The sequence below is a fragment of the Pungitius pungitius genome, chromosome 2, assembly GCF_949316345.1.
Source record: "Pungitius pungitius chromosome 2, fPunPun2.1, whole genome shotgun sequence".
Lineage (NCBI taxonomy): Eukaryota > Metazoa > Chordata > Actinopteri > Perciformes > Gasterosteidae > Pungitius > Pungitius pungitius.
In genome coordinates this window covers 3,584,926-3,611,875 of record NC_084901.1, presented here as the reverse complement: position 1 = coordinate 3,611,875, position 26,950 = coordinate 3,584,926, and the positions used below count along the sequence as shown (strand labels likewise).

The following is a 26,950-nucleotide window of genomic DNA, read 5'->3' as shown; positions in this document are numbered from 1 at the left end:
GGCATGTCCAATCTCGCAAGCACAGTATCAGATCTAAAGCAACTTTCCTCATTAGAGAGGGAAAATAGTAAATCTTAGGAAGGTATAAAATTATATTACCAATTATATAAGTTTTGCTTTTACGATTCCCTGACATTTCATTCAGTGACATCACCAGGTAACATTTTAATTGGCCCAAAATCACTGGTTGATGACATAATACCTGCAACACGGATGACGTGGTCTGTTAGCATGCTGCCTCTATGAACTCACAGTGTTCATTCGCACCAAATCAGTCGAGTTTCATTCCACCAAAGATTCTGTTGCAACCCTTCGTCGTCTTATCAATTTTTTTGCATTCCCTGCAGTCCCCACCGGCGCAGCCCCAACGCACAGCCCGATTTACAACAAACAGGAAGACTTGCGCTTTCCCAAGATGCTTGTTTTGGTGTTAAACTACTCTAACCTCAACCATATGATGGTTGCCATCTGAACTCAATATCGGCATTCTTTTCCCGGTACAGGCCTGCAAAAAAAAAGCACCACGAGGAGCAAAAATCTGAGCCTTATACCTCCCACATAATCCCCACAATGCCTCCTCTTCTGTTGTGGGCCAGTACAATCCAATAGACCAAAGAGCCCATTAAGGACAACTAAAAAGACCTAATGTAAGACTTATGTTTAAAAAAGTAACAAACATTTACTGGGAGGGGGTGCCAATTTGAAAAGATTAGACGAAAGTGTTTTTTTTTTTTTTTCCCTGGGGGGTGGTCAGTCGAAGCTCAACGCGGATGAATGACAGGGAGAGTGTGAACGAGGAAGAAAGAGAGATTGTGTGCAGCGTTGTGCCCTGAGCTCCACACAGGACGTATCATTACCAGATGTCACAGTGAGGGTGGAATCACTGCTGCTTATTGCTTTAAACTACAGCTCTCTGACTCTCTCTCTCTCTCTCTCTCTCTCTCTCTTTTTTTTTCTTCCTCTCCCTTCTCCATTTCCAGCTGTTTTCGGAGCAGGCGGTGAGAACGAGGGGGGAAGTTCTCCACCAATTGTTTCAGGTCCTGAGAGGAGCCGGGCGCTCGGACCCTCCCTCCTTCAATCTCTCTCCCCTCGCTTTCCTCTGCCTCTCGCCCTCTCTCTCTCTCTCTCTCTCTCTCTCTCTCTCTCCTCCCCTTGTTGTGACAGAGCACACCTGCTTGATCTTGGCTGCACGCGCTCTGAGTCTAATTACCCCCGTAAGGCCCTCGCTGCAACTTCAGTCTCATCCCCCCCACTCGACTGGATTTTGGGAGTCAAGCTCATCTCGCACAGCTTTACTCTCTCCGCCTTGCTTCTTCTGAGAACAGGTAGGTCGATCCTTTTGCTGACATAAAGGAAGACAGCGTGGGTAAGGTTAAGTTAGGAATAACGAGTTTCAACGTGAACTTTAAAGCAAGAAGTAGTCTCATGGGAATGATGTGTTTTATGTTGGATTGGTAACTTTTTTCCACTTCAAAATCTATGATTCGTGATTTTGAAAGTTTCATTATTTGCTGATGATGTTACTGTACAAAGATAGGATTACTGCACGTGATTCTTTTTTTGATGTTGGTGCAGTTACATTTGTCACTGGGGTTGCCTTTGATTTTGTCCACTTTTTCCGCGTGTTCATGCGCGTTGCGTATATTCCGGATGTTGCCAGGTCCTGTTCCCACAGCTCCCTTGGCTTTATGATGAGGGACCTTTAATCAGTTCCAGTCCAATCGGCGCGCACAGCTCGGTGAAAAGAGCAGCGGCTGGGGGGGGGGAAGGGGGTGTGGTAGCTCGGTTGATGCTGGTACCTCACCCCTCTGCCAAATAAACCATACTCTCCGGGCCCACCGTTAATCTTCAATGTTCCCTCCTCGCCCAACGACGTTATTTGTGATTTGTTGCTTTTTTTTGACACTTTTGGTTGTTTAGATGATACCCCACGTGGAAGTGCACTCCTCACTGTTCTTTTCATACAGGCCTTGCTTACATAAAGTCAAGGGTTTGAGTGAGAGGAAGGTACTTGGTTTTCCAAACGTTTGCTTAGGGAAAATGCTTTTGTGTATTGTTAATTTGTCCATCACCCCCCTCTTTCATTCTTCCATTCTCTCCTTTTCTTTTTCCGCGGCCTTGGGGCATTCCACTAACACAGGCAAGGAAAAGGGAAAGAAGCTGAAACAGCAAACCAGGTTTCTTTGTTTTGATTCAGCCCTTGTTGCTTGTCAAGATTCTGACATGGTGAAGTTGTTTCTGCTTCCTTTCACACTCGAGCAGTTCGTTTGAGAATGCAATCAGACCGTTTTAACCCCAATCTCTTTTCTGTCTGCCCAGTGTTGCCCCGTTTTATCTCAGTGTGAATCTTCTCCGCCCACCGTGGCGTCTCCTGCTGAGTTTTCACAGTAGCAAGACGGGACCCAAATTGCTAGGGGCAACTTAAAAGTGAACGGCTTTGAAGAGGAGATGAAAAAAAAAAAAAAGATAGGTGTACCTGGCAGCGCACACCGCCATTAATCCCGTAATGGTACAGCTTCCTCTATCAAAGAGAGGTCTGAAGGCTTCCCGGCAAGCCACAGCACGACTCTCAGATAACTCATTACATCCTTTATGCCAGCGGGGACGAAAACCTGATATGGCTCAGCTGCACCGACATGAGTGGACCAGAGTGAAACTGGAAAAAGGAAGAAGTGAGGCAAATGAAATGCGGGAATAGGATAGAGGTGTAATTTGTTTTTGCGCTGAGCAGATGTGAGTGAATGGAAGTTAAGGTGAAGACCAAGCCCCAGTTCTGCACCCGAGGGCTGCTTTTTTTTTTTTTCTCCATCTGGTCTTCAACTCTCTGGGTCAAAAACAGCAAAAGAACAATGGAATTAAATCAGCCATTAACCCCCCCCCCCCACCACCCCCAGCACCCGCCCAACACTCCCCCTTCCTCCATTGGAATACCAGAAAGTTCCACATGTCAGTATTTCTGGCCAAAGATTTAAGAAAAAAAAATCCCATACGCTGTGAGAGCGAGGCCGGGTAAGGAAGGAAAAGAGCACAAAAAAGCGAGGAGGACATGGAAAGAGAAGAAAGGGAGAGAAGATCGGGCAGTTTTTCCAAGGTTGTGCAGAGCAGACTGTTGATGATGGGACTGAGGTTGATGGCAGGCCGACAGCTCCTCTCATGGAACAGCTGAAGTGTGGTTAGACCGCTCGCTAGTGTTCTCATGCCCAGGGCTCCACAGTATAGGCCAGCTTTAGAGACCCTAAAATGATCTTTCAATAACACATGTGGTCCTGACACTTTTTCTGCAGGAATGAATTGAATTGATTGTCGTGGTCAAAAGAGTGTCTTTTGCCATTCCCGAGGCCAAAAAGCATAAATAGGAGCACGGACGGCTATTTTCCTAACTAGCCTGATTGGGCCTAATTGTTTGTTGGCCAAGTCTTTGCATATTTTCGGGACACATGTTCTCGCTCACAAAACCCCCATATTTTTTAAAGATTTGTAGAGAAAGATGACCAATCACTCCGCCCGCCACTGCCAAAGGGAGCTTAGAAAAATCCCTGATGTTTTTTTCAAATTTCCCTCTTACCGATCATGCGTTTTTGTGTACCAGAGGGGGGGGGAACTCACTTTCATATCATGGCCTAAAAGGCCCACACGTGTTTTAAGCCCTCCTGTGGCCGTGTAAATACCTTCCAGTGATTCATTGCTGACAGACGCTCTGCAGAGGCAGACCGAGGCCTGCGGAGAGTTACATCGGTGGGGTGGGGGTGGGGGTGGGGGTTGTGGAAGACGGGGTATAGCGGTAGCCGGCTTATTGTTTCTTCCTCTGCAGCCTGGTTTCATTTGCTGAAACCCGGACGCCCGTCTGAACACAATTTGTGATATGGTAATCCGTCTTTTGGTATCTCATTGACTTTCTGCGCGGCAGACCTTCAATGAAAGGCGGTGACAAAGAGGAGAAAGGGACCGAGCAGAGGAGGGGTGAAAAGCTTCAGTCCTTCGCGCGAGCTGTGCTCTTCCAGTCTGGGAATCATTAGCAATGCTGGGGCCGGACAAGGGGGAGACCGGAGGGAGGGGTGAGACAAAAGAAGGACACAAAACGGGTTGACAAGGATGCGGCTGACACAGGAAATGTCCAACTGCCCGTTTTGTTTGATGAATCGCAGGTGTCAGAGACCCGAGGAGAGGATAGAGGTGGTTCTTGGACTGTTTACCGCATGTCCTTCTGGTAGATTGTAAATCTTTGGAAAGTGCAGGCTTAACTTACAGTTGTGCTTTTTAATTGTTTCATTCATCAATTCTATACCCAGCATAGTTCAATGGTGAGTGCTTCCACAGGCATCTGCTTCCCATCCGAAGCCTCATTGAAAGGCCTTGGACCTTCATTTCAGTCGGGTTTGTTTGCCTGGTTAAAAAATGATTGAAGTCCTTTTTAAAAGTCCATCAGTAGGAACCAAGCATGTGACAATTCCTGCCACATTTGCATCAAGTAGTGTCCAGTTATTATCCATTTTTTCCTGTTGCAAGTTGGCTTGGAGCCACATGGCAATGTGATGCCAGTGAATCAGAATCATAAACAAAGTATCATTTTCTAATGACACATTATGAAAATAATGTAAGAGAAAAGAGTTTATAATGGTGCAATTGACATTTTCATATTAAAACCAATGTTTGAAAAAGAATAATCTTTGTGATTAATGAAGCAAGTAGAGATGCTAACAAATCTTAAAGTGTCTCGCTTTAAAAAAAAATGATACGGCAGCAGGGCACCAGATCACACGTTTTCTAACATCAAGGTTTGACCTCCATCTTGTTTAGTTTCCCTCAGTAAAAGAGCAAATGATAAGGGAATAGCTTTTACTCCCATAACAGAAATCTTCTTTGAGGGTATTACAAATGCTGAGATGCAGAGATTGCATGGGGAAATCATGTTTCAGCATGCTCTGTGGCCCGCCCTCTGGGTTTAGCATGCACAAAGACGCATGTTTGAGGATCCTGTGTTGTGTGTTCAGTATGTTATTTAGGTGTGTGTTTATATAGAAGTGGGTGCATCTTCTTTGAGCAGGCCGATGGACACATCTGAGCCCACAGGAAGTGAAAGAAGCCTGAGGCACAGCAGGTTTCCTCATGCAAACAGAAGCCTTGAATTTCCACTTGAAGGGTACGGTTGCATTTAGTCATGAGACCTTGTTCTGTGGTTTGAATTTAGAATCGAATGCTCATTAATTCACCACTTTAATGTTAACACATAGCAAAACAACCGAACCCCCCCCTAACTCAATATTAATACCACTTACCAAAAATGATTACACAGCTGTGGTCCCAAACAACGATCCTTCAGGGTCTCTTCTTCCAGGAATTTGTTTCAAAATCTTGTTTTATTCTCAACTCCTGTGACTAATTATGACTCACCAAGTAGCGGCAACTCTTTTCTTTGCTGTAATGCTGCAGCCGGTAAATGCATACAGAGCTTTACTTTGAGGTCATTCCCCTCTTCTTCTGGCTCACGTTAAAAGCTGCTGAAGCTTTACTGGACAAAGGATTGATGGAACGATGGAATTCGGCACATGTGCTTGTGGCTATGGGTCAAAGAAGGGAGACAAGGTTCAGTGATCGGCGGTGAAACCTCAGTTATTTTGTGTACATTGCTGCTCCTTTAAGCAGAGCTGGTGCACTGGCTTTGAGAAGAATTCTTAATGTTACAGCCTACAAAATGCGTTGGATGTGAGGGGTTCTAAACGTTAGTACCTCTGATGAAAAATGACTTTTAAATACTTTCCAGAATCAGTGATTAGTGTATCATTTTACAAGACAAACCAACCAGCAGTCACACAGGATAAAATAAACCATCAAAGGCCCTCACAAGCTCTTTTAACCCAAAAGTACTTTATATCTCTAAGTACAAATATACTGCTGCTGCCAAGTCTGCAGACGTGTTTTTCGTGGATCGAGCTTTTTTCTGTGCTTAGATAAGAGAGCCTGACAGCCAAGATTACTCAGCCCTGAGTCCCGAGTGGAACAACGTGTACTCGGGACCAACTGTGTGTTCCGACCGGAGCGCTTTGTTTCAACTTCCCCCACCATACTACGTACTCCAGCTTTCCAAGTGAGACTAAAAGTTATGCATGGAAACAACCTGCAATGCCACAACAAACACTGTGTCCCTCACTTCCAAGGCCTAATTGCTGACTTATGAAATCACCCCGTTTTCAAACTTTTTTTTTTTGAGTGAAAAAAAAAGAAAAAAGAAACAGTCGGACGCAGAGCTATCCCATCCAACACAAATCGTCTTTCTCCATGCAAGCAGTGAAACCACTGGACTGAAGCTGCACAGTGTGTCGACGTGCTCACTGTAATTACTGCTCGTGTTGAGAGTCCCTCTGAGCCCTGATCTGGTGACCTGGTGTAACCCTAACCGGGCACTTCCCTACCACGCCAATCAATGTAAATCTTTCTGCTGCAAAGACACACGGTTAAACTTTGAAAGGCTTAACCTCGTGAATGTACCTTTACTTGTTTCATTAAGTACAAACCAAGTTGCACATACAGCACAACTTCTGCACTTAAAGCGACACAAACTATGCTAAACACACACTGAAACTCGTGCAAACATACACTGGAATAACAAAGTATGCAAAGATACAGCACATGAGCATCCTTCACATGCACACAGACCATATAAACCAGCCTGCAGTCACTTGCAATGAAGACTTTGGGTCAGTTTCATTATCCTGGTCATGATGGTTCGGGTCATGGTCCGTTGCGGACGAGCTACTGCCAAATCATTTGTTAGCAGCTGCGGCTCAAATCTGCCCTTCAATTATTGTGGCACCAAGGGAGAAGCGGGCAACTTTTGGCAACGCGCATGACAAGCAGATTGCTGGGTCTCTGAGACTGCGTGTCGCGTGTAAAAGGTCATGCAGTTTAATGTATCTCCACTCCGTTTGAGTCCGAGAGAGTGTGCGGATGTGTCAACTGGTTTGTGGTCGTGCTTGGAAATAGAGGACGAAAAAAGGAAGCGGGATTCTTCCCAGATCCCCACTAGTACAGCAGATGCTCGCTATGGAAAGGGCTTCAATGGTTATTTATTCCTTTAAAGTAGATAATGTGGCACATTGGCGGCCATAAGACTTCTCATGCTGCATTGATGAATTCCCTGCTCTCACCTTTCACCTTCTGTTTAAAACCGACCACTTTAAGAGCTTTTTTGACCAACCCTCCCTCTAACGTCTCTGCCTTTTACTGCTCCCTTCACAGGGAACGTGAAACAAGCCCAGCATGGTCGTTGGCAAGATAATCATAGACAGACTGTTTTGAAAAGTGTATCCGGCCAAACCTTTGAACGTTGATTTCTCCTCCTCCAGGCTCCCTGCTAGCAGCGCCATGAGGTCAGCCTGTCTCTCTCTGCTCCTGGTCACCGCCTGTTGGGCGCTGCCCTTCCGCCAGTCCGGTTTCCTAGACTTCATGATGGAGGACGAGCCGGGATCAGGAGTTGATCCCGAAGACAAAACAGAACCATCCCTCGGCGGGCCCTCTGGACCCAAATGCCCCTTCAGGTGCCAGTGCCACCTGCGAGTCATCCAGTGCTCGGACCTCGGTGAGAGAACACACGTGCGCGCACATCACGCCGTGCACTTCTAACCGACGAGCTTTTCCTGGTGTCCAAACTCTGGTGCTTAAATTAAATCGCGCGCAAATTACAGCGTTCTGATGGCGGGCTGCAGCCTCGTTTGTACTGGTGCTACACGTGTAGCAAAGGAATCAGTGTGAATTAACTGGATGAGATGAGGTCACATGGTGTGTGCAGTCATTTTAATGTACTTTTAGTGGAAATGGACTTTATGGAGAAAGTCCCTGACTGTGCAATCCGTCTTCCCAAACCCACATTCAGGGTCATGTTACGTTATGTATTATTTCAATATCCTCCAGAGAACATGGCACCCATGTCGACACGTTAAATGCTCACAGATGCTGAGAGGGCTTATTTCACCTCCTATTGACATTCCACTGTAAGCGGAGACTAAAAAGTCTGATTGTTTGTCTACGTAAATTTTACTCATCAAGGTTTACAGACTACAATCCGGTATAGTCACAACAATTTAATTTAGGGTCATCTTGTTTGGGGTGAGTCACAAAGACCTTGTCATAGAAAAGTCCCTGACCTCATTTATTCCTGTGTGTTACAAAAAAAGGGCTTCGCTAAGCAGTCGGGTTTTAAGTTTGAGTTTGAGTTTTTGGCCCCGCTTTTATTTGGAAAGGCTCGAGCCCCAGCTCCAAGAAGGCAGATGAAAAGAGAAGACATAACCAGCTCAGCGCCACTTTGGTTTAGTAAGCTGAAGAGGGTGCCGGGGGCTGGGAAGCAGGAGCGCACAGCTCGACCGCCAATGTGGCAGAAAGTCGGAGAGGGTGATGTTCAGGAAAACGCCGGTTCCATTACGTCCTCCGTGACGCAATGCTCAACTCCTGCATCAGCGGTGTTGGCCCCCTCCGTCTCCATCTGTTCCCCAGACCTGCTGGCCTGCGAGCAAACGCACACAGACTCCAACGCGTGGACACACACAAGATGTGATCTCATGTGTGGTTTGTTGGGCTCACACACCAAGGCCCAGCAAAGACAGAAGAGCCAAAGCACCCCTCGTGCGTTGTTAGATGTCGAATTGTCTTCACGAGTTCTTTATTATTCTTTATGTCCAAACTTACTCATATCCCACTAGTCTCTGATGATGCAGCCAACGCGTGTTGCGTAAGTCAATTACATCACTGACATTAATGCATGGAAGTTCATACTGTTCATTTCCACGACAACATCGTAAGAGTGAGTACTGACATTGAAATTATTAATTTTCACCATCTGGCTCATATTATTTTTTGTCATAGTACTGATTTTGTGTTATTTATTTAGTTGTATAAGAGCACCAAAAGATGACGTTTTGTGCAAAAAAAATCGAGGTACAGTTAAACTTCTTTGTGATGCTACACAAACTAAAAGACCTATTTTCAACTGGTTACAACAGCTTGGTGCTATTCCAGCTTTTAGTTTTTCATTTATTTAAAGTAAAACAAAAAAAAGAATGTAGGCAACAAAGGCCGAGACGATCTGATACAGCTGGAAGTGTTGTTTGGGTAAGTTGTAAAGAATTCGTCACAAGCTTTTAGGACAAAATGTGTCCGTTAGTGAAGATGCAGAACGTAAGCTTCTTTGTCAAAACAGTTTATTCTACCCCTCTTCCTCTGAAATGTAAACTAGCCATTATGAATCTCTGTGTATTTTTTGGGTTACCACGGATGCAGGAGAGCACACAGCTTGACTCCCCAGGTGTCTTCGCTCTACGGCTCCGCCGGCCACTCGTTGGCTTTTCTGTGTCACAATAACCGTGACGTCCAAGCAAAAAACGACTCTGTCTGAGCTCAGTGTCCAGAAATGCAGTCGCTCGCACACCCCAAAGGAAATTTGTTTTAAGGTCCACTTCCACCATGTGTGCCTCCGAGCACTTATTTGGTTCCTTTGGAATGTCACTGTGAAAATCCCCGTCCCGCTCAGAAACTTTACGGAGCGTGCTACTTTGACAAAGTGCCCTTTCTTTTTCTTTCCTGCTCATCCAGGTTGAACCGTTCTTAAGAGCGTAACACCCACCAACTTGTTTCTTCTATGCTTAATGGAAAAAATAGATATATTCCGTGCATAGAGGTGTCCCTGTCCTGTCCAAACTAAACTAAAAAGTATACATTTTCTATAGTCCATAGCTTCCAAGTCCAGGCACTCTTAGTAGACTTGGTTTACAAGACTATAGGTCCTCAGTATGTGGTTGGAAACATGTTGGTCCACTTCCTATGGAGGTTAGAGTGTGGTTAACCTCTCTTCAGAAGAACCAAGGCTCTCACCGCCTCAGCTCAAGCTAAGCTTGACACCCATCCTTGATTTATTTATATTTTCATACCAACCCTACATGTGATTAAACAATGTCTCAAACATTCTCCATTAGGTCTCACGACGATTCCAGACGACATCCCAGACGACACCACCCTGCTGGACCTTCAGAACAACAAGATCACTGAGATCAAGGAGAATGACTTCAAGAACCTCAAAGGACTACATGTAAGAGCCATTTCACATCATTCTGCAGACCTTCACACCTAGTATTTATAAGGTTATGTGATAGGTTGTTGTGTAACCGTATCACAAACTGCAACCCCTCCAACATGAACCTCTGTGATCGGAACATCTTGTTTTTAAGCTGTTGGTCAAGTATTTGGTTGTTGTTCTTGGGTCTTTGCCCATTAGTTTCTCAATAACACAGCACAGAGTCTTGTGTGCTGTTTTCCTGAAATGTTAACAACCTCAAAGCTGCTCATTCTTAAAACATTGACTCCATTGCATCTCCCATCCCCAACTTTCCTCAACAGGGTTAGGGTTAGGGTTGTATATCCGCCACTCCTCGATCACCAGGTGCCTGGAAACTGTTCACCCGAGGGCTGTGCACCCTCGTGCTCCTTCAGCCTTCTTTGCTCGCAATAAATACCTCTCTCTGAAGGCCGGAGATGTTTCCACTATAATGTAACTGCCCTCTCAAGGGAGTGGACTGCATACCTCACATTGCCTCATGTCTGCTTTACATGGGAGTGGAAAAACAGGAGTGAGGGGGGAAAAACTCCAGAGTGTATTTGAGCTTGGAGCCACCGTCATGACGGCCCAGGCACCTGGTTGAAGCAGATGCTGAGCTAAACAATGTCCTGTTTGTGCAGAGTATGAAGTTTGATTTAACCCATGGGGAAATCGTAACAGGAAATGTTTGAGTGGAAGACGAAAACACAAAAGTTTCCCAGGTGCAAAGGTCAAATTTCACATAAGGAGTTTTTAACTAAAACAAATGCCAGACTGAATTGCAAACTGAGGAAGTGTTTTTACTTCCCAAAAACGTTACACCATGCAACAAGAATGAAAGAAAAATAATACTGAAGAGTATAGTGTCTCATCGTATGTGACATTCTTCCTCGTAGGCTCTCATCCTGGTGAACAACAAGATCACCGTCATCCACGCCAAGGCCCTCAGCCCTCTGACCAAGCTGCAGCGTCTCTACCTGTCCAAGAACATGCTGAAGGAAATGCCCGCCAACATGCCCAAGAGCCTGCAAGAGCTGCGCATCCACGAGAATGACATCACCAAGATCAAAAAGGCCTCCTTCCAGGGCCTGTCCAATATCATCGTCATGGGTATGATGACCAGATAATGGTCTTCCTCTTCCATTTATATGGATAGCTAACAGCTTGGAGAGGTCCCTGGTTTGTTTTAGAATAGTGTAGGTCACATTGTGACTGGGAGTCCGTCTTCAAGTGGATACTGGTAAATTATTTAAATTTAGAGATGGCCTTTCATAATGTGTCATATGTATTTGTTTGTTGTCCTTCATCCTCTATCTGCTCCATTTTGACACCTCCCCTCTAACTCCCTGTCATTGCTCAACTGAAGCTTTGTGGATTTAATCACTTAAATTGCAATGAAATGAGATTTTTGAACTGTGACATCGAATGGAATTTGGCTCGGTTACAAAAACAAGACATTCTCTTGCCCAATACTTTGTTTACTCGTAACTCATCTCCATGTTCCCTCAACGTCCCGGGAGAGGAACCAACTTCATAAATGTGATCTGTTACTGCTGTTTTTCTTTCTTTTCTTTGTTTGCGCTGACGATTGTTTTTTTTCCGTCATTTTCATTTTCAGAGCTTGGGTCCAACCCCCTGAGGAGCGCAGGAATCGAGGCGAGTGCCTTTTCTGACCTGAAGAGAGTCTCCTACATTCGCATCGCCGACACAAACATCACAGAGATCCCCAAAGGTAACGCACTGACGTCCACAAGTGTTTTGGCCTAACCCAAGTGTTATCAAGTTACTGGTGGTAATGTTTTCGCTTATGGGTCGTCAGGTCTGCCCAGTTCTCTCTCTGAGCTCCACCTGGACGGAAACAAGATCTCCAAGGTGACGGCTGGAAGCCTCAAGGGCCTCAAGAACCTGGCCAAGTAAGAAGAAGCGCCTCCACCCATATTAATAATTTGTAATAGTACCAGACCAAGAAAGGTTGTAGCTTTAGAAAACTCCTGAGTGCATTGAATGCAGCGAGGTTTGGGTTATTACAAATATTCCACTTTTGGTTCGGAGTAATATTTTCAATATTGATTTAAATCAGCTTAGGCACAAAGCATGGCCTCTTTGGAAAAACAACATTCATTTCTTGCTGTCGCCTGTTTTAATGCTCTGGTGCAGGTATTAGGTTTGCTCTAGTAATACAGTTAAAGGCTTTTATCGTAAAACAAAACCACAGACCTAAGCGGTAGTTTTTTTAGACAATCAAAATAACTAGTTTGCCCATAAAGTGTGGATACACAGAGTTTATGAGATTTCTGCTCCGATTGTGCCAAAGATGTCATACCAAAAGAACAATGAGGGCTTTGAAGCATCAATAGAAGAGTTGGTGCTTTTCATTTTCCATTGGCTCATTGTTCAGAAATGGCAATGCTCTCTTTTTCTCTACTCAAGCAATCGGGACGTTTTTTTTTTCCCATTTCAACATCTCACCTACTTTTCCCATCTACATTTGTCCTGCAGACTAGGCCTGAGCTACAATGAGATCAGCTCCGTGGAAAACGGCACTCTGGCCAACGTCCCTCACGTGCGAGAGCTGCACCTCGACAACAACGCCCTGATCAGCGTTCCCGCTGGCCTGTCCGACCACAAGTACATCCAGGTACGTGCAGACCGCGTTGACGACCACTACATTTACAGCCCTCCACCGATCCTGCTCTGCATCCCGGAGGAGTTGTTGTTGCAACCATTTAGTTCCAGTAAATGACCTCTCAGCGTCGGTTACTGTGTGTTTCTCATTTACTCACGGTGTGATGACACACGGGTCGTTTTCTCTGATCAAAACCATACTGGAAAATTTGACTTTGTTGCATTTTTTGCATTTGGTTTGTTAGGTTCACACTGTCCGATTACAAGTCAAGCTAGGCTTACACAACAAAAAGGCACATGGGTTCAATTAGTTTGTTTATTGAGTAGTGTTGATAGTCTGTTGTACTATAATGTTACTGCTTTTGGCAGTAGGGGGGATTGTAAACAGATCTGATTCAAGGCCTTTAACTGTAGTTTGGCCTCTGTTTGTTTCTTCATTTCCTTACTGCTCTCAAGGCAAAGCTACTGCTGCATCTTTCCCATCGCTATAAAACCTTTTTGGGTAATCGTTTTGTTTGTTGGGGTTTTATATTCACTCCTAATGAACTGCACAGTTCTTTTGTGAGCAGCCACACTTCAAATGCATTGTGCTCGGCAACAATTGCAAGTAAATTCTTCTCAGTGAAATCTATAACAAGAAAAGGATAACATTACTGAATCACCACTGCATAGGCTGCGTCGTTTTTCATGTTCATGCCATTTTACTTAACATTGGAATCCCTCTTCTAGGTGGTCTACCTCCACGCCAACAAGATTGCTGCTGTGGGAACCGAGGACTTCTGTCCCCCTGGCCTCAACCAGAAGAAGGCCATGTACTCTGGCATCAGCCTGTTCAGCAACCCCGTGCCCTACTGGGAAATTCAGCCCATCACCTTCCGCTGCGTCTTCGACCGCTCCGCCATCCAGCTCGGCAACTACCGGAAGAAGTAGAGCGCACCTCGGCAAGGAAGTGCGTGCGTGTGTGTGTGTGTGTGTGTGTGTTTGTAAAATGAGTGTGTGCAAGATTTCCAATTGTGCGTGTTTGACCACAGAACCCCGCGACACTGACCCCCCACGAGCAACAGCAACGCCGATGTCATCGATCCGCGCCATCAACGCAAAACGCTGGACATGGACCTCAAAATGCAATATATTATTTTCATTATTTAGCTTCATGGTTGGTGCAGCAGCAGCAGTTGCACACACGGCTTCATTCATAGGCGCAGTTATAGGCAAGCGACTGACATATATTGTCACATATATGTTGTCACATACATGCTGCATTATTTGTATTCAAATTCAGAGGTGAATCCTAACCAAAAAGATTTGAAAGCTCACTCAGTGGGAAATATTAATCACACTTTGACTTTTGATCCTTCAGCCATTGTTTGAACTGTAAGACCGCCGGCCTGTAGAGCAGGCAGCGAGGGGATAACATGTGTTTTACAATACCTTTTAACAACTGGTATACCAGAATGTACTAGATATTACCTGTGTACTAGGAATAGCATTCAGAGTGCAACATTACCGCACTGCACCCTTTGAAACAACTCAGTTTCTATTTGTATTGTACTCAATTCAAGTAGAGATAAAAAAAAGCAATCGTGACTTCTATCACATTGTGATTTCTTGTGTGTTCTGGGCTTAGTTCTGTTTGTTTGTTTTTTACACTTTTTCTTAATCACATTTCCTCTCATGGTCCTTTCCAGGTGTGTGTTGTTCCATTACAAAAATAAAAAATGAAAGATGAAAATAGCTTATAAAATATGTAGAATAAACAATATGTTTTAAACAGAAGCCATTCCCAAAGATGTATATGCATGCCCTTATTTTTTCCTCTCAACTTAAACCTGGAGCCTTCTGGAATCTTTTGTTAATCTTTGTATATTTTTCTCTCCGTGTTTCTCTGCCTTTTTATCGCTTTTGTTTTCAAGAGAATGTGGTGTTTGTGGACTAGCATGCCCACTGCAACCATGTTGGTGTGAATGTTGTATGTATAGACGCTGTATATAAATGCTGTATAAAAACCTTGTTTGCTTAAAGGCACAAGCACTTACCACAGTTCAGACTTAATATATCAGCAACAAAGGTCCCCCCCCCCAGGAGATGGGGCTCCAGATAAGGTGTCCTGAACAAAATAAAAATACTAATGTAAAAAGTATCAGTTTTTGATGGATGAAATGACCAGAACCTAATTATCAATGATTTGAGATGAGATTTCTGCTCCCACTGGATGGCGCTGCAACAGCTTCAGCACAAATGAGAGAGGGCGGCGGCATCCCGGCGAACAAGGTCAACGGGAGGCAAAGGTACCGTTGTGAAGCAGGTGAGACACCTGATCAATAAAAAATGAAAAAAAAATGCATTAAAAAAAAAGAGTTATCAATAGCTGACTCAAAGTTTTTTTTATTTTTAGAAATTGTGCTGTTTTTATAAGAAACGTTTTGGAATTTTCAAAAGGAAGACATGCACCTAAAGAGCAACATAGTGGATTTATTCCCACAAAGAAAATCATTTCTGCTGTTTAGCTGATGACAAGAAAAATATACGTAAATCTGGCTGTTTCGGCCTCATCGACTCTTTTGAAGAAGGTTTTAAATTGTATTAGACACCATTGTGATTCGTATAACATTTTGACATCTAAAAACTTCAAATAAATGAATGCTCAAAGTGCAGCGTCCCATCTATTGGACATAATTCCCTTTTCTCTGCACGGTGAGTGGAGCTATTTTCCAGTATCCACTGGCCAAGAGTTGATGCGCATCACAGGATGTACCTCATACACATACGTACTATATCTATATTTACACAAATAGACGGACAACGCATTCAGTCTCCGGTCCGCCGGTTCTGTGGTCTGTGGGAGGAAACCGAAGCTCCCTGAGGATATCAAACCGACACGGGGAGAACATGCAAAACTCCGCATGGGCCGGCAGGTTCCATAATGGATTTTCCTGCTGTGGATGGACAATTACTGAGCAATGACACCAACACATGTCGCGAGGGGAAGGTGAAAAACAGCTGGATGCGGGGTCAGTTTTAAAAAATATGATTTATTATAGATCCCCTCTCTTCAAGCTCACGTTGAAAGGTTTTGTGGTCTGAGGACCACTTCTGGCCTCTGCTACGAGTGACTTAAAATCCTTCAGTAATTTAAAAGACCAAAACAGTAATATTTACGTTAAAGAAAAAGAAAAAGAAAGATAGAATTTCTACACCATTGATGGTTGAGAGTCCTGCCTTGGCAAGTAGGTTGTATTCTGTCTAGAATTGTTCACCAATTTCTCATTTTGTTGCATTGTTTGAGGTCTCAGAAATGAAAACTATCAACTACATACAAATATTGCATTCCTCACAAAATGTTTAACTCTGCGGCATTGAATTACTAATAATGCATCCTGCCAACCCAAAAGTACATTATTTGAGAAAGAACATTTCAGGAGTCATTATGGGCTCATAATCCTCTCCCTCTGATACACCTCGGGCTCAGAACAGACTGAAAGGCGTCAGTGTTCGAGCGCTGGCTCTCCTCCCACCACCGTAGAATCAGTATTATATGGACTTCAAGCTGTTGCCCCCATGCGGTCCATATTGGAACGGCACTTCATATCCTTTGCCTGTCTCTCCCCCGCGAAACACGCACCAACGTGCATATACAGGGTCCAACTCGATCCCCTCGTCAGACGACCATCCACTCGGCCGTGAGCTCTTTGACTGCCATTTTTTCTGTGTTTGTGCATCCACGAGGCGTCGGCAAGCTTTCCTTTAATGCGTCAAAGGTTTGAGAAGAGGTACTTTGGAAAAGACCATTTGTGTGCAATTATGTGTTTTGACGTAATTCCCGAGCATATTTGCACATAATGTACACTCATTGCTGGTGAAGTGCCTTTCTTGTGACGCTTATGCATCCAAGGTGAGCTGAGCTGCTTCCCCCTGTGTCCAAGGCAGCGGCTGGTGAGATCTCGTCGAAAAGTGTCACAGACAATCAAATCAATCAAACCCCATCAACGACAGAACAGTATGTTAAACCCTATTATTACTGTGCATATGCTTTTATATATGAAAACATTACACTTCATCCCTTAATTTGGGACTAGCAAAGTAGGGGTATTTTCTGTGATGCAGGAACAAAGGCCCGTTGTGCAGCGTACTTTTTGACTCCACAGCACATGTGAGCACACGAGGACCGAGGTGAGAGGATCCCTTGGCTCGCCTGAGGATGAGTCTCTGGTCTTAAGCACTGCAGCGCTTACCACCAGGCCACATGGCAGGAGCAGAAGGTTGTGTCTGACTGCTGTCTGAGATTGTGTCAGAAGACTCTCTGTGTCAGTGCCAAGAAGTCTAAAAATATCCCAGTTTGCTAATATGCTTGCTCCGATCTCCTTCCTGTGTGCCTCTGTCTCAGCATATGTATGCATACTTTGGTTGAGAAGTTTTATTGTTTGCTCATTGTGTGCTCGTATTTATATAAAATTATGTGTGTGAATGTTGTTGCCAAGGAAAGGAAAGCCAGAGCAGATACGACAGATATTTAAAAAAGTTCAGTCCCCCCTCGACTGACTTTTATCAGTTTTTCTCCTAATTTAGTCGTCCTCCCATGACTTTCATGCATGTCCTGCTCAGTTAATTGAAAAAACATTTCAATTTGAAAAGTAACTAAAAACCTTCTTTAACCTTAAAGCAGAACATCGATCGAAAAAAGCTAATATTTATGACTTAAATTGTTAACAGAGCTGCACAATTTTCACTATCAGTTGAAGCGGCACGGACTATTTTATGTTTTAGGATTTGATTTGACTTGAAATACGTATTGCATAACGTAGCTTTAAACCAGGTTGCAAACATTTAAGTTTTTTCTTCTACATTACACAACAAAGTTAGTTGCGGCCGGTACACACTCTTGGGTTAAAAGAAAGAGAAAAGGAGGGACGAGCAAACAGATTTCGCTAAATATATCGCATACTGTGTCAGCCATTGGAATTTTTTCAATTCATGGGAAACTTTTTTCTTGTTTAGTTGTTCCATGAATTCACAGTTTCGCATACTTCATTACTTGGCATTACTGCAGGGAAATTAAAGAAGTCATAGTTCAGTACAAACAGAAGTATTTGGAAAACAGTGCTGAAAGCCAATGTCTGCCATCTGGCCCAATGGAAAGGATGTGAGAGCACAAGGCCCACGTCAACACGGCGGAGGATAAGAAGCTAGTGACGGAGGAAAAGGTCTGTTTTAAAGCCTCCACAGTCTGGGACACACAAAAACACTGACAATTACAGAGGTAAACCCCTCCCAACCTCAAAGAAATACAGATTTTTTTCCTGATGAAGGGAACACATGTATGCAAACTGTGCCGAGGAATTCTTCCACGTCTCAAACAGAAGGCGGGGGAGTGGCAAACGGATCACTTAAAGCACCGCTACATTAAGCTAGCTATTTGGCTAAGCTAGCCGCTAGGCTACTTCCATCTCAACATCTAACGTTAGCCTGCGCGGCACACAGCCTGCAGAGGACTACCGCTGTGTCCCTAAAAGACCGTGGTTTGATAACGTCCTGGCTAAATGTGGGAAGATTGTTGGCACCTCAAACATAGCCCTCAAATGATGGCGAGTTAAGAGCAAAGGGCACGAGGACAGCAGGAAGAGTCGCTAGTTCCACATGTTCAACTTGGTGCACACGGTGGAATTCTGCCTGATGATAAAATGTGCGTAGTTTTGTGTTTGAAATAACATTCATTTATTAATCGCCATCGAGATGAATGAATTTCAAAATGTGCGATTAATTCGTTAATTGTTTTTAATCTATTGATGGCACTAATGGAAGGCTGTTTTTATTCTGTAGTGCTTTGTCTGTTATTTGGCCTTTTTGAAATGTACATGGATAGTAAGTATCAAAGGTTATCTTTGGGTTCACTTGTGCACAGTTTCACCACAATATATGAAACGAAAGCGTTGCTCTTCACAGTGTCGAGTTGCTCTTCGCAGTGTTGAGTTGCTCTTCACAGTGTCGAGTTGCTCTTCGCAGTGTCGAGTTGCTCTTCGCAGTGTCGAGTTGCTCTTCACAGTGTCGAGTTGCTCTTCGCAGCGTCGAGTTGGCTAATATTTTGGACAAGTCCGTTGTTTGATCCTCGGTTCAGGCAACTTTCATCAACTCTTGAGATCAGGAAATGATGAATGAATATATTATCAATTATGACGGTCAAATAAGGTTCAAGGTTGTTGGTCTTGATAAAAATGACCTAATGCTAATAAGCCCATTCCAGATTTTCAATGCCCTGTCCGGCCTCCGGCGCAGCAAGCCAAACGCGCACGTTTGTCCTCCTTTTTATGAGTTGCGCTGGGACTAAAATGCCTTACGAAATACCGCATAGTGTCCTGCTTTTTGGTGTTATGGATATGGTCACCCTGGTGTGACCACAGCGCATCATGACAGCTTAATTTGCTTCGTGCTGCTAGCGAGCTATTCCAAGTGCAACTTTGCTTCATTTGCAAAAAAGAAGCAAAGTTCTTTGGCAAATATCGGATCTATAGTGAGTATAGGGGGGGGGGGGGGGGGGGGAATTAGATGATGGGGGGGGGGGGGGGGGGTCCAAGTCCATGTAAGAGACTCCCATTACATTGTGACGACACAATGTTAAGGAAGTTCACTCCAGTCAATCAAACATGACGTTTCTGACTTTTAAGAACCATAACAAATCGTGGGAGTTGTTTTTTTCCAGAGTTTTGGGGTCGGTAGACATGCCAGATACCCAAATTAACGTGTAGAGGAACCAAACTAGTGGAATTTTCATAACATGTCCCCTTTAAGCAACTGACCCAGAAAAACAACAAAACAACGTGCTCATATTGCCTTGGTTGCATTGGTTCCTAAGGCATCAATCACTCAATGTCAGTGGAGACACACATAAGGGAGTGAACTTAAAAGGGAGTTATCTTATCTATTTCTCAGAAATAGGGCCCTAAAAGTGAGTTGGGAGTTAGAAAAAGTGAATTACTGACAGCAGAAAAAGGATAAAAGAAGTAGGTCATAATTGGGTTGGAAATTCATCAGATGAACGGTTCTGGAGATGTTTACATTTAGTTATACTAAGCTACGGCTGAGTGTAACTTAGTACACGGCTACGAAGTAAGATACCGTATATTCTCTAGGAAGTAACATTTCTAAAAGGCAGACGAATGGCAAACTAATCACATGATGTAGGAGAATATCAGGGCTAAGCTTATTAGCCTTATTATTATTATTCTAATTTTGTGTATGACGGTTTTAAACACACATTTGGAAAATGTTCCAAAGGGTCTCTAAGAATGGTGAGTAAAGAAACAAACTGCGACCAATTATATGCATCCATCAAGTCTGTGCATGCCGTGAAGGTGTGACGGACCTCCACCAACAAATGGGAGAAACATTTGTCCATTTATCTTCCCCACCCGCTTCCCTTAACTGCCTAACTGCACCTATCCTATGAGGAAACACGTTTTATTGACAATACAGCACAGAGTGATTACATTACTCTGCTTGTGGAAGTTTGAAGGAGTAATTCTTAGCAAATACAGGGAGACATTGATCAGCTCCAACCTACCTTTTCCCGTTCGGTACCATGAGTTTTGTTAAAAAACAGAGGACAGAAGTCTTCTCTGGCTATCTCATAACCTCTTTGTCAGATTTTCCAAAGCCTTATTTGCAGCTTGAGAAGTTTTGCTAAATTTATTCCTCTTCCCAGCCGCCGTCTGGGTTAACGTCTGCCAGACATCGTTTTCACATTTTCCACTCATAGCCTATTCTACTGTTTAGGTTTTTCCATACGCCGCCTTCTTAAATTCAACGTGGGTTTATTTTTTTGCACACATTTGGTTGAACAATTACAAGAATAAGTGGTTGGTGTGTGAAAGCAATACCGATTAAAAACGGTGTCGGAATATTTTTGTTGTTTTTTGTGATATAATATTGACGTTACTCGATGCACCTGCTCTTATAAAGTTAACGGCGTTTTTTGGATGACGGTGCCCTAGACAAACATATTCGTGACACCTAAAAATGTAAATGACGACCCAACTGCAGTTTGTTGAAGAAACCTCCCCTCCTCCCTCTCTGTCTCCCCATCTACCCTTGTCTCTCTTTCTCCACCCCCTCTCTCTTTCTTTCCCTGTGTTTTTCTCCAGAGACCTCCAGTTTTTCAAGAACACACTGTTCTTAACTACTACTAAGAGAGAACCACAGGTAAGCTTTTTTGTTGATGCATGGAGTTGTGATTTTTTGTTTTATTACTGGTCTTTATTTTAGTCTTTTGGATGGGATGATCACATGTCGCAGCTATGGTCCGTGGCTCATGCTCTTACAGAGAAGGAAAAGATTACCAATGCATGGAACAAAAAGTAAGCGTTAGTATTCTTAATGGTTTGCATATTGTTTAAGGAGAACAGTGCATTTGCCTAAATCTTACATGTTATACAGACCTGCAGCTTTTTCTTAGGTGTTGGGGAATTTAGTCTTTTTAAAACTATGTTGCACTTAGATCAAGTTTCCATTTGCATTTTTTAGGTGTCTGGATTTAATCATTCAGGTTCTGCAGTGTCTATGGGCTTGCATGAACTAGTTATACGTCTGTTTTTATTTTTTCATGGTGGTTTGCTTCATTCGACTTCATTTATTGTTTCATACAAAAAAAACATGTTCAAGATCCTTTTGCATATATATATTGTGCACTTCAGGAACATCTGTGTTGCATTATTGCTTCCATTGCCAGTTTATGTTGAAATGTGACATGTTGATGGATGGAGGCGGGCTGGAAGCACTGCAGTTGGGTTTAAGCTGCAGCTGTAACGATGTGGCCCAACGCAGATAATTGAATCAAAGAATCTAGGACTCATTGATAAACAATGGGTTGACGTGACCTCTTCACCAAATATGTAGGGAGATTGTATGCTCAATAGTTATTTTATTATTCAAAACATCATACTATCCACAATTCATACAATGAGGCTCCAATAAAACAAATCCATGTGTGCCTCATTTCTGTTGTTAACACTTGGACAACCTAACCTTTACATCTCATTACATGCCTCCTCCTTCTTTCCATGTGTTGGCTCCCAAGAAGTTATGTTCCCTCTGCGTGCAGCCCTCTTGGCCATATTGGTCAGCGTGGCCCTGTGCCAGGATTACGACTATGAATACCAGCCTCGTTCCATGCTAGGACCCTCAGGGCCCAACTGTGATCAAGAATGCGACTGCCCGATCAATTTTCCCACCGCCATGTATTGTGACAGCCGCAAACTCAAGGCTGTCCCCATCGTCCCAACAGGGATCAAGTACCTGTACCTCCAGAACAACCAGATAGAAGAGATCAAAGCAGGGGTTTTTGATAATGTCACTGATGAACTCCGCTGGCTGGTACTTGACAACAACCAGATTACCAATGCCAAGATAGAGAAGGGCACAATCGACAAGCTCACCGCCCTGGAGAAGCTATTCTTCAGCAACAACAACCTGACAGAGCCGGTCATCCCTCCCTCAAAGTTCCTTGATGAGCTGAAGATGATGCACAACCAGATATCCAAGTTCCCCGCTGGACTCTTGTCTGACAAGGACAACTTAACTTCCATTTACCTTCAGCACAATCGGCTAACGACCGATGCCATCGGGGGGGCATTCAAAGGGTTGAAGAAGCTAACATCTCTGGACATGAGCCACAACAACCTGAAAAAGCTGCCAGCCGGAGTCCCAAGTTCGCTGCAAATCCTCTATGCCGACTTCAACGACATCGACAGTATCGGTGCGGGATACCTGAGCAAGCTGACCGCGCTGCGGTACCTGAGGATCGCCCACAACAAGCTGGTGGACTCGGGAATCCCTGCTGGGGTGTTCAATGTGACATCGCTGGTGGAGTTGGACCTGTCCTTCAACAAACTTCAGTCCATCCCCGAGATCAACGAGCATCTGGAGCAACTCTATCTGCAGGCCAACGAGATCAACAGTGAGTGTCAATTGGCGATCTTGTCTCTCGATCTGTTTTGGCAATTCCCTTAATGTTGAGTAGTCCTTTGACCACCCACACAAATTACTAAAGTATTTACTTTTTTAAATTATATAAATTGTGTACACTTTTGAAATGTTGTTAGCCGGCAATCTCCTTGACCTATCTTTGCAGGTGCATCGCTGTATTTTGTGCGTAATCGCCAATAACTGGAGGTTAGCAGAATAGCATGAAAGCTTTTATGTGTTTCACATGCTTCCTCATACTGATGTTCAAAACCTCTGCAGGGTACCTTTTGAACGTCAGTATAAGAGGGTATATCAAGTATATCATTATTTTGTTCCATAACTTTCTCTCCGCTTTTGAATCTCTGCAGAGTTTGAACTGACAAGTTTCTGCAAGCTCGTCACAACTGTCAGCTTTTCCCACCTGAAGCATCTGCGTCTGGACGCCAACCAAATCACGCACGACAGCATGCCCCCTGAATACTTCAACTGCCTGCGCCAGGCTTCAGAAATCCTGTTTGAATAAGGACTTCCCTCAAATCAATAACCTCGCCACGATCTCTTTCTCCACTACAATGTTGCAGATCCGCCCAAAGCCTTCTCAGTTTGAATGGCGTAATATCCCTCCTGTGTCTTTGTATATAAGTATCATGCAGATCTGAGGTACTGTAATGGAATCTTTATTAATTCAATATACATTGTGAATGAATTAAGATCTGGGCAAATTTGAGATACAATAGCTGAAATGAAAGTCAGATTGCAAAATTCATCAGGCATCAAACAAGTGTTTTTAACTGACTCCATATATCCACATAAAGAAAGAATAGCTGAATATATGTACCAAAAGTTACGTTGATTAAAAACACATACTTCACACATTCCATCTTGTATTGAAGACACAGTGGAGCAAACTATGGCTCCAATGTCTCATTTTAGTTGTTCTTTTTTTGTCTGTCTTTTCAGTTTCAATGTTTAGCATATATAATAAAACGTGGGTACGATAATAAATCCATTGCTGTGCAAAGGAGCAGCAAATAAGGACTGCGTACTCAGATTTCAGTGTATGATAGTATAATACCATCGTTATTAATTGTTTCTGTCATTGTATGCCATCTTTAAAGATTGCCTTGATCCAACTACCATGAGGTTGACATTTTCGAACTAGAAAGTTAAAAGTGTCAACATATACGCAACTGAAAAATGTCTTATGGCAAATAACTCCTTCAAATCTTTAAGGCAAACAGAGCTTTTCCTGAAGTACTTGGTGTTAAAGGTTTAATAAATGACACTTGATTAAAAGACATTGGTAGCATCCTTGAAACAAACCTTGAGATGATGGATGGTGTTTCTAAGGAATCACAACTTGAATTGTTTCTTTACCTTAACTAATTCTTAGCTTTCAACTTAATCGTGCATTGCTGATTTGTATACATTTCTATTAATTGCATGCAACCAATGGTACCATTCTTTCATAATAAACTACAGCTTTTGCACTTGAGGTTCTGTCATTGTTACGTTGTCGTTGACTGTGTTAACCAGTACAAAATCAACTTGGCCGCAGTATCATGTTGTTTGAAGTAATATCATTTGAGTGCTTCCCATTCTCTGATTGCTTTATTTACCAAGGATCTGCTCATGGATTTGCTGTGAGGTAATGTTATGACCCAGAGTGTCATAATAAAGTGCAGCTCACCTCCCTGCCTGAGGGGGTTGCTGTTATATTTTGCCAAAAAGTTGTTTCTGACATATTTGTATTATATTGCTTTTTATGGCTTTTTATGTATGGAAACAAACTGAATGATTGATATTTATCATTGATTAAATTCCTTCAACTAATAACGGTTTACTAGTTGTTGGTAAATATAACAGTTAATGATGAATGATTATCAAAGACAACCTTTAGGCGTATTATTATTATTAAGCATTTTGAGACATTTTACACGTCATTTTCCACCATATCGATACCACAAAATGATTATTTTAGGATTAAGAAATTCAACACTGTTGGGCTGAAGACAAGTATCTCATCTATCACATTATTTGTGACAACACTTTGTTCTGTCTGTTGGGCCCACCATAAGAAGTCTCACAATATGAAAAAACAGACTACACGTTGTACAAGTCACGTGCAAAAAAGCAAGACAGAAGTCCTTATTGGACCCAGAATTTTTCTAATATTGTCTTGTCACCTACTTACTCACGCTACCTTACTCTGCGGAGTCTACTGTCATTTGGCTACTTTCTTTCTTTCAGGCCTGAATCTTTAGGGTGAGTCATGATGTTTACAAGATTTAGAAAAGAGAAGGTTGGAGTTTTTAAAATGGATAGCAGATGTTTGTTTTTTTATTCCCCCAGAACTGCTGGTGTGTTTTAGCTAAACGGTTTACACTCATGGGAAAACTATTTTCAAAGAGCCGTACCATGTGTGTCTGTATCTTGTATTCCCCTGAAGTCATCTATTTACTGTGTTTACTGCGCATAGGGTACCTATAATAATTTTCCTGTCCCACTTTTGGTCATTCCACGAGCAAAACAGAAGAACCTGATGGTCCTGGAGGGATGCAGGGGTTGCAGGGTTTTTGCAAAATTCCATAATTTTAAGATATTTTTCTTTGTGAATCTGCTCTTCCACATTTCTCAGACCACAAATACCCCACAATGGTTTTGAAGTTAAGCTTCCCTGTTGAGTTTAACTTTGCAATGAAAGCAATGAAAGTTGCTGTAAAAAAGGACCGTCCTAGCATACTGTTTTTAATGAGATACAGGCTCACTTGTGTCAAAAGAAATACATGTCAATAAAGGTACAATCCCCTTTATGTTTCTATTGAATTAATGTTGGAACTGGACCATATCGTGCCTACATCAACAGAAAAAGGATTTTAGACAAGACAGATAAAGGTCATCACTGCAGGAAGTGACGGATACACCCCGTCGAAGTGTCTCTTCTTATATATAATCACACTGACACTGAGAATAAAGTATCGGGATTCACTGTCTTTGGGAATATTGCATGACATGCCATTCTGCAGTATCAATAAAACTTTTGCAAGTTCCCGCACTAACTATAAGAACACCACCAATCCTGGCTGATGTGTTCCACGTCTGCTGGAAACACTTGTTTGTGTATTAGTCGAGCGTTTGCTATTAGAGCAGACACTATTTAAAGTTTTTATGTGAGTTCATTAGGCTGACGGCATTTGTACTCGTTATGTAAAGTCTTCCAGATGTCGCATTTGATTCCTGATGTTCGTAAGTAGATCCAGCTGTGAAAAACCCACGAATGTGAACGACCGACTGTCCGTACTGTTCTGTCTTGGAGTCGCGCTGGGAGCTATCAATGACACCCAACACTTCTCTGTGCCCTCCAATACAAGTCGGCGAGTAAAGATATTAACAGCCCGCCCGCTGCCACAATCTTTACAACCTTTTCAGTGTTTGCTTTAACAGCTTTCAGCACATTTCACATGTTTTTTTAGTCATTTTACCGATTCCAAATCTAGGACTATTTCCTCCTCTTCCTCCTGGGTCGCCCTTATTAAAATTGTGAGTGGAGCTCCTGCTGTCCGTGTCTAGACAATAAAGTCCTTTCATAATTCTGTAAGCCTCACATCCTCCTGCTTGAGATGGTGAGTGGAAGTATAATCAGTATAATCAGCTGTTGCAACCGGGCAGCCCAGCTCCAAAGATTGCGTTTCAGCGTAGAACACCTTCAACCTTATTCTACAGCTTTTACTTAAATTACATTGTGCAGTTGTCTTCTTATTGTTTTTGGATATTTCCCTTCCCTCTTTAATTTCAAGCTCTCTCTCAGTCTCTTGTAAAATTCATTTTTTTACTCACAATTGTCCCAAAGTGTGGTGATATGGGATCCAGATGTCCCATCTGTGCACTTAACACACACACACACACACACACACAGCTTGACATTGGCCAGCCATACATATGACAAAGAGATGACGAGTCCAAAAATAAAAAAATGTAAGTAGTTTCAAAACTTCACAGACGACCTTTCAGCGAAATATAAACAGTGGCATGCTAACATAATAACAGAGTCAGTGCGAACATGCTGATGTTCAGCTGGTATATTTAAAATGTTCCCCATCTTAGTATATGGTCTTAGCTTCCTCGTGAGGTGGATATGAATTCTTGTGCTACATTTCATGGCAAACTATCCATTGTAGTATATGGAGGACTAAAAGTGCCACAATTAAAAAAATAAACACATCATTAAATAATTGCTTAAATGTGTCATTAATTAATTAAAAATAGAATTAAATACATAAATGTGTTAAT

The 26,950-nt window shown here is 43.0% G+C and overlaps 2 protein-coding genes across 5 annotated transcripts; both read left to right on the top strand.

Moving 5' to 3' along the window:
- The first annotated feature begins 983 nt into the window (after positions 1–983).
- dcn (decorin) lies at positions 984–15,061 on the top strand. 2 transcript variants are annotated; one of them, XM_062559906.1, is made up of 9 exons: positions 984–1,325; positions 7,344–7,576; positions 9,963–10,075; positions 10,978–11,191; positions 11,700–11,813; positions 11,901–11,994; positions 12,581–12,719; positions 13,436–13,655; positions 13,738–15,061. In XM_062559906.1, exons 2-8 carry the CDS (start codon positions 7,363–7,365, stop codon positions 13,634–13,636), a joined length of 1,089 nt encoding a protein of 362 aa, XP_062415890.1. In that variant the 5' UTR covers positions 984–1,325; positions 7,344–7,362; the 3' UTR covers positions 13,637–13,655; positions 13,738–15,061. The 2 variants fall into 2 exon arrangements, with proteins under 2 accessions (XP_062415890.1, XP_037316953.1); XM_037461056.2 differs by having other exon boundaries at positions 13,436–15,061.
- Positions 15,062–20,760: 5,699 nt separating this feature from the next.
- lum (lumican) lies at positions 20,761–24,155 on the top strand. 3 transcript variants are annotated; one of them, XM_037462428.2, is made up of 3 exons: positions 20,761–20,899; positions 21,777–22,652; positions 23,029–24,155. In XM_037462428.2, exons 2-3 carry the CDS (start codon positions 21,779–21,781, stop codon positions 23,181–23,183), a joined length of 1,029 nt encoding a protein of 342 aa, XP_037318325.1. In that variant the 5' UTR covers positions 20,761–20,899; positions 21,777–21,778; the 3' UTR covers positions 23,184–24,155. The 3 variants fall into 3 exon arrangements, with proteins under 3 accessions (XP_037318325.1, XP_037318324.1, XP_062415875.1); XM_037462427.2 differs by having other exon boundaries at positions 21,774–22,652; XM_062559891.1 differs by lacking the exon at positions 20,761–20,899 and adding an exon at positions 21,024–21,054.
- Positions 24,156–26,950: the final 2,795 nt, after the last annotated feature.

What these genes read in the sequence shown, in the direction of transcription:
- dcn (XM_062559906.1), top strand. Translation starts at nt 7,363, where the DNA reads ATGAGGTCAGCCTGTCTCTCTCTGCTCCTGGTCACCGCCTGTTGGGCG. An exon ending in AGAACCTCAAAGGACTACAT is followed by an intron (nt 10,076 to 10,977) that starts GTAAGAGCCATT and finishes TCTTCCTCGTAG; the next exon opens with GCTCTCATCCTGGTGAACAA. An exon ending in GGCCTCAAGAACCTGGCCAA is followed by an intron (nt 11,995 to 12,580) that starts GTAAGAAGAAGC and finishes TTTGTCCTGCAG; the next exon opens with ACTAGGCCTGAGCTACAATG.
- lum (XM_062559891.1), top strand. An exon ending in GCAGGCCAACGAGATCAACA is followed by an intron (nt 22,653 to 23,028) that starts GTGAGTGTCAAT and finishes GAATCTCTGCAG; the next exon opens with AGTTTGAACTGACAAGTTTC.